The sequence below is a fragment of the Gymnoscopelus microlampas genome, assembly GCF_963454915.1.
Source record: "Gymnoscopelus microlampas genome assembly, chromosome: 5".
NCBI classification, from domain to species: domain Eukaryota; kingdom Metazoa; phylum Chordata; class Actinopteri; order Myctophiformes; family Myctophidae; genus Gymnoscopelus; species Gymnoscopelus microlampas.
The window spans coordinates 9,699,791-9,711,465 of record NC_139942.1 but is presented as its reverse complement, the minus strand read 5'-3'; the positions used below and the strand labels follow the sequence as shown (position 1 = coordinate 9,711,465).

General features: G+C 40.4%; 1 protein-coding gene across 2 annotated transcripts; it reads right to left on the bottom strand.

Annotated features, from left to right (window-relative positions):
* Positions 1-1,462: 1,462 nt before the first annotated feature.
* LOC311044769 (Fc receptor-like protein 5) lies at positions 1,463-10,580 on the bottom strand. Of its 2 annotated transcripts, none has more exons than XM_084056548.1 (7): positions 10,483-10,580; positions 7,012-7,056; positions 3,725-3,886; positions 3,515-3,616; positions 2,901-3,161; positions 2,654-2,806; positions 1,463-1,596 (listed from the first exon to the last, which is right to left on the bottom strand). In XM_084056548.1, exons 1-7 carry the CDS (start codon positions 10,511-10,513, stop codon positions 1,538-1,540), a joined length of 813 nt encoding a protein of 270 aa, XP_083912674.1. In that variant the 5' UTR covers positions 10,514-10,580; the 3' UTR covers positions 1,463-1,537. The 2 variants fall into 2 exon arrangements, with proteins under 2 accessions (XP_083912674.1, XP_083912675.1); XM_084056549.1 differs by having other exon boundaries at positions 2,901-3,155.
* Positions 10,581-11,675: the final 1,095 nt, after the last annotated feature.

Below are 11,675 nucleotides of genomic sequence, written 5' to 3'. Positions count from 1 at the left end.
GTGTGTGTGTGTGTGTGTGTGTGTGTGTGCACACGCATGCAACAGAAAATCATGGGCTGCAGAGGGCATTAATACGACAAGTATGTATAAAAAGTACATTAAAGTATGTACCCCAAAAAAATATGTACTCAAAGATAAAGAAAAATATGTACTCAAAAACACAGCCAGACGTTTTAACATCTACATGACCTCGAGAGGGTCATCCATGTTTTATTTCTTCAAGATTGGATTATTGTAACTCTTTATATGTTGGCATTGATCAATCATTGCTGAGGCGCCTGCAGCTGGTCCAAAACGCTGCTGCCCGTCTCCTCACTGGGACGAAGAAGCGATACCACATTAGTCCAGTTTTAGCCTCGCTCCATTGGCTCCCTGTCCGTTTCCGAATAGATTTTAAGATTTTAATGTTCGTTTTTAAAATTCGAAATGGGTTGGCACCCCCGTCCCTTGCCGATCTAGTTTCGAACCACTCTCCACCCAGAGCCTTGAGGTCGGCCACGAAAAAAAACAGGGGTGACTGGGCCTTTGTAGTGGCTGCTCCCAGGCTCTGGAATATTCTGCCCTTACACATCAAAGCGGCCCAGTCGCAAGCTGCCTTTAAATCTCTAATAAAGACTCATTCTTTCTCCCTGGCCTACAGTGACATCTGATGTAACCCTGCCTCTCCATTGACTGGTGCTAATGTTTGTTTTGTTTTTATTTGCACTTAATTTTTGTATGCTACGTCTGTTTACATTGCATTGTTTGCTCTTTGTTGTGTGTTTTTACCTGTACAGCACTTTGTTTGATTCTGTCATGTGAAATGTGCTATATAAATAAACTTTGATTTGATTTGATTTGATTTGATTTGATTTGATCTACCTTTAATATCTGCTTGGAGAACAAGTGTCACTGATTCATGGAAGGGCGCAAAATCTTTTCCAATGGGTCAGTGGCCATAATTTAGGCCTTGACATGAAAATATTTGAGAACCACTGTTGTATTATAAACCTTGTATTAAGACCATTTCCAACAGCAGTCCCTTGTTGGGCAGTTCAAACAATCATTAAAATGACATTTTACAGTTTCAAATCTTAAAATCAGTTCATATAATAATAAAAAGAGAAGCAAGAGCAACCACAACAACAACCCTCCATGACAGCAACAATATAAATAGATGGGTTTTCAGTAATGTATATTTATTACAATTACAATTATCTTCTACAGTACATGCAATGAATGTCTTTCATAGACAGAAGCAGGAAGCTTACAGTACAAATCAATTCAAAAATATTCATTAGAATACTGTTTACATTGATCATGCAAGGTCTAGAAACATGTATATACTGATTATATATAGTGATTAATGATTAATAATGAGTAGAAGAATGAGTAGAATATATAGAAATAGAAGCAAATTGCAAAGATTGCCTGTAAATTATCTCTCTCTCTGTCTCACGTGCGCGTGCTCACGCAACACAAGCACGCACACACACTATACCGGTAAGACAGTGGACTGAGTGACAGGCAGCTGAATTATAACAGAACTTCTGATTGGCTACACAGCTACCTCCATGATGACATCATTGATGTCTCCTCTCCTCGCATTGGCTGCAGCTGCGGAGAGAGAGACAGAGAGAGAGAGAGAGAGAGAGAGAGAGAGAGAGAGAGAGAGAGAGAGAGAGAGAGAGAGAGAGAGAGAGTGTGTTATTCATAATATCAACTATATAACTAATCTGAAAACTTTGTATTATCATACTCATCATTTGTATTTTTTATTTTCAGAATCAGATTCAGTTTATTCACCAAAAATGTTAACACAAAGGATTATAAATATAAGATTAATAGACAAGAATATAACAGGTACAGATCATAGATCAGAGGTGTCAAACTCAATGTTAGGTCACAGGCCGGACTGTGGGTAAAATGTTACTTCTTGCGGGGTGGACCAGTTGTCCATTCGTGAACATGCACGTGTATAATTATGCAATTTGCTAACAATGCTGAAATCTGCATGACATATAAAACCAAACATTTTGATTTATAAAACTTCTCTAAATCATTTTTGTCTAGTTCAGTAATCTTCCACTTTACATTAGGGCAAATACTATACATTTTTACAGTAAATATAAGCTTTAACAGTGGTATTAAAAAGTACCAGCTCACTGCCATACGATTCAGAAATCTCTGATTTACCAATTTAGGGTGCGTTCGGGGAAAAAAAACTCAGCAGCAGCGTTGTCCAGTGCGCTGACTCAAAACACTAGTGAAAACAACGATGGTGGAAGAGTGGCCAGTGCATGGAGCAGGTATATGAATCACTTAGGGACAATACAGACAGCAGGCAAGGAGGCGCAAAGTAATAACACTATATTTACTAATCATTCGTAAATCAACTGAACTCGGCGTCACCACCAGAGCTCTTGAAAACAGATTCTCAGTGTGTATATCTGAACGCACCGGATGATATGCTGTCCTGGAGTGAATGTGGAAATTTAGTGCCCCTCTCCATCATCAAAGTTGCCCACCCCTTTCCTAGATCCTATATCCTAGGACCCAGAGGGACAGTGGGCGTAGCATGTAGATTTACCTCTAATCCTGTCTCTTTATGAGTAGCAGTATGGGCCCCAGGTTAAGGTGTGTGTTTATATAACTGTTGTCTCTGTTGTCTCACCTCTAGCTCTTGCTCTGTCTCTCAGTATGGAGATGTAGAGGATGGTTGACACCACCCAAGGAATGAGCACCAGTACATGAATGATCGCATGGGGCAGAGACATGACGGGGGGTTCTGCAGATTCAGAGGTTGGGTTAGGGGTGGAAGATGAATCTGTGAAGAGAACAATGGCTTTCAGTATCCAAACACTGGTTTATCTTCTCATGTTGATAATGGACAAATAATCTGAAAAAGGTGCAAGACTCACTTTTCACTTCCATCCACCTCTCTGGTGATCCTCCAAGGTCAGAGATGTTACACTTGTAGAATCCTTCATCAGATTTGTTGACATTGTGGATGGTCATCTGTCCTGTAGACTCAGCACTGATGAGGGATCCATTAGTATAGAAATCAGCTTGGAGGGCAGAGGTTGGATTACCAGTTATCTTGTCTTTGGACCAGCAGCGGAGTGTGACATCACTTCCCTCCATCACAGGAAGCACAGGACTCTCCAGGAACACATCTCCACCTAGAACCAGAGTTATGAACATCTATTGAACCAATAGCAGGTTGAGTTATGAATATGTAGAACCAACAACAGGTTGAGTTATGAACATGTAACCAACAGCAGGTTGAGTAATGAACCTCTAAATAACAGCAGGTTGAGTTATGAACCTCTAACCAACAGCAGGTTGAGTTATGAACCTCTAACCAACAGCAGGTTGAGTTACAGTATGAATATGTGCTGGTTGGTGGCTCCGCAATACTGCTAGGCATACATCATATACCTTTGGAATGGGAACTAAACTGTATGTGAATGAATTATGTGCGTCTATCCACCACAGTATATTTATTATTTTGATGTAGATGTATTGATTGTACCAGAGATCAAAATGTTGATGAGGTCGCTGAGGTCTCCTGAGTCAGACTGACACCAGTAAGCTCCACTGTCCCAAGGATACAGCAGAATGCCGCAGGATGCTCCTACACACAATCACAATGAAAAGAAAGCTATCAATCAATAAGTCAGTCAGTCAGTCAGTCAGTCAGTCAGTCAGTCAGTCAGTCAGTGCAGTATTTATCTAGGTATACCGTTGGTTTCTCCCCATTCATTGTTGCAGGTTCCATTCCCATTCTTACTGGTGTGTCTTCTCACAGACCAGCCTGGCACAGATCTCCCTTCTTCCTCACAACTCAGTGAGATGGACTCAGATTTAAAGAACTGATATCTGTCAGGAAGGACTCTCAGAGACACTGGAGAAAGACAGAAAAAAGAAAGAAAAAAAGAACACAGAGATGAGAGGGAGAGATACAAATGTCAACCTGTAGACATTATGTGATGTGATCAGATGTGAGCTCCTATCTGTCTCTATAAATTACAACATTAAGGGGACGTGTCCACAGAAACTGTCTTCTGAACGGTGGAGAGTTTTGGACATCATTGAACTATGGGTCTGTGTCCATGTAATCTCTCAAGAACAGATTCTGACCTGCGGTGGAATCTGTCGGGGCGGTTCGTCATAACGTGTGCGCATTGGCTACAAGTGGGCGTGCCTTCAGATCAGGAAGCAGGCCGCGCTTTACCCAATCAAATGTAGTGGGCGGGATTCACGTGTCCATCCACCCTTCCCACCTCGAAACTAGCCGAAACTAATTTAACAATAGCGTCCTCGGAGCGGACAAAACCACGGAAAGATATTCACATTTTAAATGACTCTTTCATCATAGAAACAAGTGGGCTTATAACCAAAACCATCCATGTTCTCTGGGAGAAGTGGTGTTAGTGTTCCGTGTAGAAATATTGTTAGTGGGAATGAAAACGTAGTCGCACCAACCGGAAGTGACGCGCTGAAGGCAGACATGAAACCGGTGTTTCCCTGCGCACTGGTCTTCCATTATCCTCCGGCCAGACCCCACAGACAATATCAGAAACAGAGGTCGCTGTTTTTCATTTTCTGTGGGGTCTGGCTACGCGAGACTAGTGTCCATGTGAAGCGTTTCATGAGTTGCCAGTGTCTTTCTGCCGTGCATTTCTATTGTAAAGACATGCCGAATCACTCCTCTTCTCAGCAGTCGAGCATCATGCTTCAGCGCTCGCTACATCCAGTGTTCTTTTGTCAGAGCGAACACTGGATTTAACTTTAAAACTTGTTAACCTTTTTTTCTACTTTAAAAGAAGAGCTCCATGGCCTAGGCCGTGGCGTCGCGGTCTAGGCACCCTGGTTGAAAATCCTTAATAGCAGTGTGCCGCGGGTTCGCGTCCCGTTCCCGACGGCCTTTGCTGCATGTCTTCCCCCATCTCTCTCCCCATTCTTCCTGTCAGACTACTTTCTCTGTCCCTCTCCAAATAAAACAATAAAAAGCCCCAAAAAAAAAAGAAAAAAAGAAGAGCTCAATGTCACGTTTGATCCTTCTGGCTATGTGTGATAACACTTTTATTTACAACTGGCAATTACTCGTTACTACAACCATGAGAAGTCTATGTTTAAGTTATTTCAACAATAGGCAATTTGTCTTAATAACGCAGATGACATGGCGTTCCAGCACAGCACACAGCAACAGTTGATGTTTCAAACGTTGCGGTTGTCAATGAAAGCTCCATGTAGGCGCTCTGGACATGATATGCACTCTTCCACATGTAGCAGGATGGGCGTTGGTTCCCACGCTACCCACGGCCCATCCTCCGCCCACTCATCAGTGGGCTGATGGGCATCAGTATTAAAGCAGCGCACCTCCTACCAGAGTTAGCTGTCTGGCTCCACACTAGTTGTGTCTTCCATTCCAGGCTGACCTGTTGGGCTAGCTTGTATTATCGTTACGCATCGGCACAGGTATGTCTCTCTTTCTTTCTGTTTAAGCACTCTCCTGTATGCATTGTGGCCTTGAACTTGACAGTGACCACTTACAAACATCCTGCTGGAGGGTTTGCTCCTGGCGTGTGGTGCCAGTTCACCACGCACAGAAGGTACGTTGGTGGTCCTCCCTCTCCGCAGTATATCACGTTCATTTGGTGTCTATTTAGCATTTTAATGACTGTAAACCTTGGCCTTTATTATTTCAGTCACTTCTTACTACCTGGTCTCCACCACTGCGGGCAGTGCAAACGGTGCACTCCGCCCTTGCAAACACGGTAGGTTCACTGTCTGTCTCTCTGCTCTTGTCTCAATGAATGTCAGTATTATTAAATAGTAGGATAACACAGCCGTTTGTTATTTCAGGCCCAGTGATAGAACTGCTGCTTTGCTGTACATAAAGTGACCACACTCCCTTGCTGGGATTTTGTTTTTGCCACGGTAGGACTGGTAGTGAATCCTACCCGCTCCTCCCCCGTTGCTGGCTCTGCTCTCATGTGGGCCAACCGTTACTCTATCTATTTATGTTTATCAGTTTTATATTTATTTATTTTGTCAACTATATATGGTGTGAAACCCCCGGTCCCTACAGTAGGCCTCTATGCCTTCCACCCTTTTAAGCAAGATAAGCTTATATGTATTGCACTGTGTGCTCCATTCATTGAACATTATTGCATAATACTGAGATTACAATTTGTATTATTCCTGTAATTTAATAGTATTAACGATTGTGTACAAATAAAGCATTCTATTTTTGGTAGGGCCAACCTAAACAATGTTTCTGCCTTTTATCATTCATTGTAGACAACTTGTGTTAGGAATACTTTGTCTCAGGTGGTTTACCTAGATTAGATTACTAACATACTATTTCTTAGGGCGCAATCCCCTAGGTGGCGTAGTTGGCTATAACTTAATTCAGACCGCCCTGTTACATAAAGTGCTCCTCCTCCACTCATAAAACACGTTCTGTGCAGGGCCTCCAATTTCTACTTGATGTGCCCAGGGCGCTCCACCTCAAACGTGTTGCATGGTAGGCCTACTCCTAGAACGACTTTACCACAGAAATGTATGGAAGAAAATCACTGGCAGCTCGAATAGACCCAGTAGGGGGCGATCACACAAACACATCTCTACAGGCAACATCATCACATAATTTCTGTCATGTTTCTGTGTGGAGATCACAAGTTAAATCCTTTGTTTTGTTATACACACGATACAGCACAGACTGCTACATGGTTCTCCTCGACATGTACAAAGCTAAAATACAATGCTTTAATTCACCCACTGCCCACTGTTTCAGTTTATTGTAAAAATGAATAGGGGCATAACAAGTCTCTAACTAACAATGCTAATATAGCATTGTATAGCAAATATTACCTATTCACTTTCTATGAATCAATAACAACGATACATTTGTTTCTTTTTTGAGGTGGATTGTGAATCCAAATCCCTGAATTAATGTTCATTGTGTTTTCACAGGATGACTTGTCTCTCACTACCCATAATGCAAAAGTTGTCTTAGCCTACCATCTGTTTGAGCAGGTCCACAGCAGACGAGGAGGAGATACAGCACTGTGTGTAGAGAGAGAGAGAGAGAGAGAGAGAGAGAGAGAGAGAGAGAGAGAGAGAGAGACCAGTGAATTGTCTTTTGATCAAATGGCAGTGTAGCCACATGTAACCAGGTCAGGTGTGAAAAGGTCTCTACAAACCCTTAAAATTAAGTTAAAACTGAACAAGCAGTTATGAGTGAGTACTTACAAATGAGAAATAGCTTATATGCCCAAATAATTGCACAACACTCAGGAACTTAAATGTATGAATTTCACATGACTATACTGACGGGTTATAAACAATAGAATAGGTGGACTTTGGACATGTCTGGGTTAACGGGATATTTCACTTTCAAATAAAATAAACAAACAATATATATAAAAAATACATTAAAAAAGTAATGGAAAAATCACGGCCCCCTCACACATTAGAATGTCCTTCTAATGCATGAGGGGGCCGTGATTACTTTTTTATTAAAATTTGTTTTTATTGTTTATTTTATTTGAAAGTGAAATACCCCTTTAAAGTGTTTGAAAGTGTAGTGTGTTAAATTCTCCTGGCTTATGTACAGTAAACACATGAAGAGCATGCAGTGGGTCCCAGAGGTGAAGTTTGGCCCCACTGCCATGTGGGTAAACATGGGGGATGTACCGCTACAGGAGTTAAACCTTGAATGAATAATCACACTAGACAGTATACAGACAGACACTGGCAGTTCCCTGCAACTCCAAACAGTAGAATGTCATCATGAATATTCATGCTGGATGGAGCCCAGACGGCCTACTGTGCTGTGCACATCTACACGTCTGTGCTGTGCAAATCTACTCTCTCTGCACAAGTGGCTGCTCTACCTCTTGAGCCACTGCCACCCAGTATGTCTCACGGTGGTGAATACATCCTTTACACATGCAGACAAGTGCAGTTATGCTCACACTTAAAGGATTGTCAATTTACATTTGCAATTTAAGCATTTAGACACTGTTTATCCAGAGTGACTTACACGTGTTAGATGGGAATAAGCAGAGTAAACATGTCAACCAGACTGAACACACACCTGCCCCACATGTAGAAAAGTGTGTGGATACTGAATACTGTAGGTCTACACAGTCACATGAGGTTACATGAATACACCAAGCACTGAAAACCACTGAAACCCCTATACAGTACATCTCTGAGATTTCACAACAATGGTCTGTGTGCGTGGGTGTGTGTGTGGGGGGAGGGGGGGGACTTCCTGTTTCTCTCATTGTTTCACGCTCATTCTTTTTCTCTATTTCCTCCCTCTCTCTATCGCATGTCCTTCCATAGATGTTTTATCTTTTCTTCTCTCAACCTCTTGGTCTAATTTTACCTTTTACATTTTGCCTGAGGCTACAATACGTAACTAAATAATAGTTACAATGTTGTCATCATGTCAATTTACTTCATGAAGACGTCTTTATTTCTAGCTTGTAGCTTGACCGAACACAAACATTATGTCTTTTTAGTGATAATCAAAAACAATGAAAACGGTATACGCATAATATAATATAATAATAATAATAAGGGTAATAATAATAATAATAATATAATAATATAATAATATAATAATATAATAATATAATAATATAATAATATAATAATATTAAAATTATATTATATTATAGCAAATAGCAGCAGGACCCTGATTGTAGTTTAATGTGAGTTTTTACCTTCTTTGAACGAAGACGGGCTTTCAAGACGGAAATTCTGTGTTCTCGGCTCAACATACAGGTGGATACGGGCTCCCCACCCCACGCACCCCTTACCCCAGGGGTGGGCAACTTTGAGGATGGAGAGGGCCACTATTATTTCCACATTGCATATACTGTTGGGCAGACACCTATATCTCTGTATTTTAACTTTTTTAGTAAATGAATGCCGTACTTTTGCAGTTTTGAGCTTGTAGATATGCTATTTTTGCTATTCATGAATTGGAATCCTCATTTTCTTTTTGCTATTTTTTTAATGGAATCCTGAAAAGTAACATTTTTATTTAATTTCAAATGCATTTAGTTATACTTATGTTAACTTTATGAACTTAAATACAAATACATTGGACATATATATATTTGTTTATACTAGTCATTAAACTAAAAATATAGACTGAAGTAATTAAAGCGGGTCATGTTTGCATGTTTGGAATTGTAACAGCTGAAATCAGTAATATATCAGCATTCCGTATATAATATATTAACCTGCAAGCCACATTAAGTGAAGGGGGGGGGGGCGCATGTGGCCCCTGGGCCGCCATTTGCCCATGTATGCCCTACTCCATGAGCCCCCCACCCCACGCACCCCCTACCCCACCCCACGCACCCCCCACCCCACTATAGTAATATGTGCAGGAGGTTTTGGCACATACCAAGAACACTCACATTTTGTCTTATAAATGATAATATCTCCTTATTAACCCTCATTAAGCCAACGCTTTAAAAGCTGCTACTGAGAGAACCTCAGGATGACTAACTTTACTTTACATCAAGACTTCACAGTAATTTATTTTGTACGTACCTACGCAGTGCACATACGTTGAATGTGTCTATTTGCATTCATAGGAAACCAAAACACTACATAGTTGATAAGACTGAGGAGATAACAGCTCTAAAGGATTTACAAAAATATGATCTTGTGCAATAGGATTAGCACACGCACACACACACACACACACACACACACACACACACACACACACACACACACACACACACACACACACACACACACACACACACACACAGGACCTTTTCATCTTTTACAGTGCAAAAAGGACAGGTTCAGAAACCATAAAGAATAGAATCTCTTGTAAATTCTGAAATATAAGATAAGCCTCTGGAATTGTCAGTACAATGTTACAGAGGGCCCCATAGGAGGGCCCCCCTGACCTTTCCTGACCTTTGGGCCCCTGGGCATAGGCTCGATAGGCCTGTTCAGACTCTGACTGTCAACAGTGGTGGACAGAGTACTCAATCCCAGTGCTTGAGACAACGTATAGATACTCCTGGTCAAATATTACTCAATTGCAAATCAGACAAATTTTTACTTCAATTAAACTACTGGAGCACTTTCTTTTTAAAACACGTAAGTAGGGAATGCAAAGGTACATGCTTTTTAAAATACTTAAGTATTAAAAGGGACAAAATATCAATGCATTGCTTTATAAAATGTAGACATTTTCTAAAATATTCTACACCTGTCAACCATCAGGACTGGAGGTTTTACCTGTGAAAACCTGCAAACAGTCAGGTTGCCTTTGTACTTTAATAACCTTGTTTGGTAACAAAAAGGGATTCCTGTCTCGTTAAGTACACTTAAATGAAAATAAGTGCAAAGAAGAGTGTTACTGAAAAGAGAAAGTGTTGTATGGTGCTCTGTCTAGACTGCATAAAGTTTAAATCGAGTAAAATAGTATTTAAATAAAATACTCACATGATGTGATGTAGTTTGATGGAAATGTCATCGTGACAAACTGACAGAAAGTGAGTGATGTTGTTTGACAGGTAGACCCTCTGCTTCTGGTTGTTAGAGCGTCCATTTCCTGTCTGGTAGATGCCCAACTATCCAGCCACAAGCACACGTACATTTTCTCTTTTTTTCATAACTCTTTATTTATAACAATCATGATATACAATACAATACAATACAATACAAAACAAACACAAACATTGTTATCAATACATCTATATATAACAACATCAGAGCCAGGGGAATTTACTAACAGAAAACATTAAAGAGTGAACACAAAAGGACAGTTCTTGCAGCTTTCTTATTTTTTGAGTCATACAGATGTGCCACTTCAAAACTTCACATGTCCTGCCGTCGCCAAGACAGTACATTTTCAGGGGATTCCCAGGGCAATAAGAGGGACAAAGAAGGGCATTTAAAATGCTGAATTATTTTGATGATCACTGCTTTTATGATGCTAATCAATTTGAGCAACTGGTCAAATCACCTTTCGCCTCATAATGAGTCTGACACCTTATTCAACACACATTATTTTGTTCTCATGTATATGGATGTCTGTTGAAGGGAAAAACGGGGGGGTGTAGTGACAACTTCTTTTCAGGGGCAAAACATTTTAAGGGCAGAAAAGGGAGGAAAAAATGCATTTTCAGGCCACTTTCAGGGAAAGAACAGTAACGTGTGAAGTTTTGAAGTGGCACATCTGATACATTGTATTAATGTACTGCCTGGTTTCAATCTCAAATACAATGAAGCAGGGTTTGTAATGACTAAATTTGGATTTATGGATATGAAATGTAGCTAGTATAATGATCATATTAATTATAATTACCTAATCTTTCTTATTACTATTTTCTTTTCTTTTTGCAAGTAAAGACAAAAGTTAGAGTCAACATTATCGACAATATACCGAGATACATCCTTCCAAAACTTGTTAGTGTGGGTACAACAATTCCAAAATAAGTGCAGCATTGTCTCTGGGTACATTTCACACAATGAACAGTTCACACAGATGTGTTTCTTGAACTTAAGAATAATGACTTGTAGGATAATACCTATGCAGGATTTTAAACGAAACCTCCCTCACTTACACATACACTGTCATACTGTTTATACTGCTGCTCACCCATGGTCATGTAATGTTACAACACATCTAGCAT

What these genes read in the sequence shown, in the direction of transcription:
- LOC311044769 (XM_084056548.1), bottom strand. Translation starts at nt 10,513, where the DNA reads ATGACATTTCCATCAAACTACATCACATCAT. An exon ending in TGAATGGGGAGAAACCAACG is followed by an intron (nt 3,617 to 3,724) that starts GTATACCTAGAT and finishes GATTGTGTGTAG; the next exon opens with GAGCATCCTGCGGCATTCTG. An exon ending in CATCAACATTTTGATCTCTG is followed by an intron (nt 3,162 to 3,514) that starts GTACAATCAATA and finishes CTCTGGTTCTAG; the next exon opens with GTGGAGATGTGTTCCTGGAG.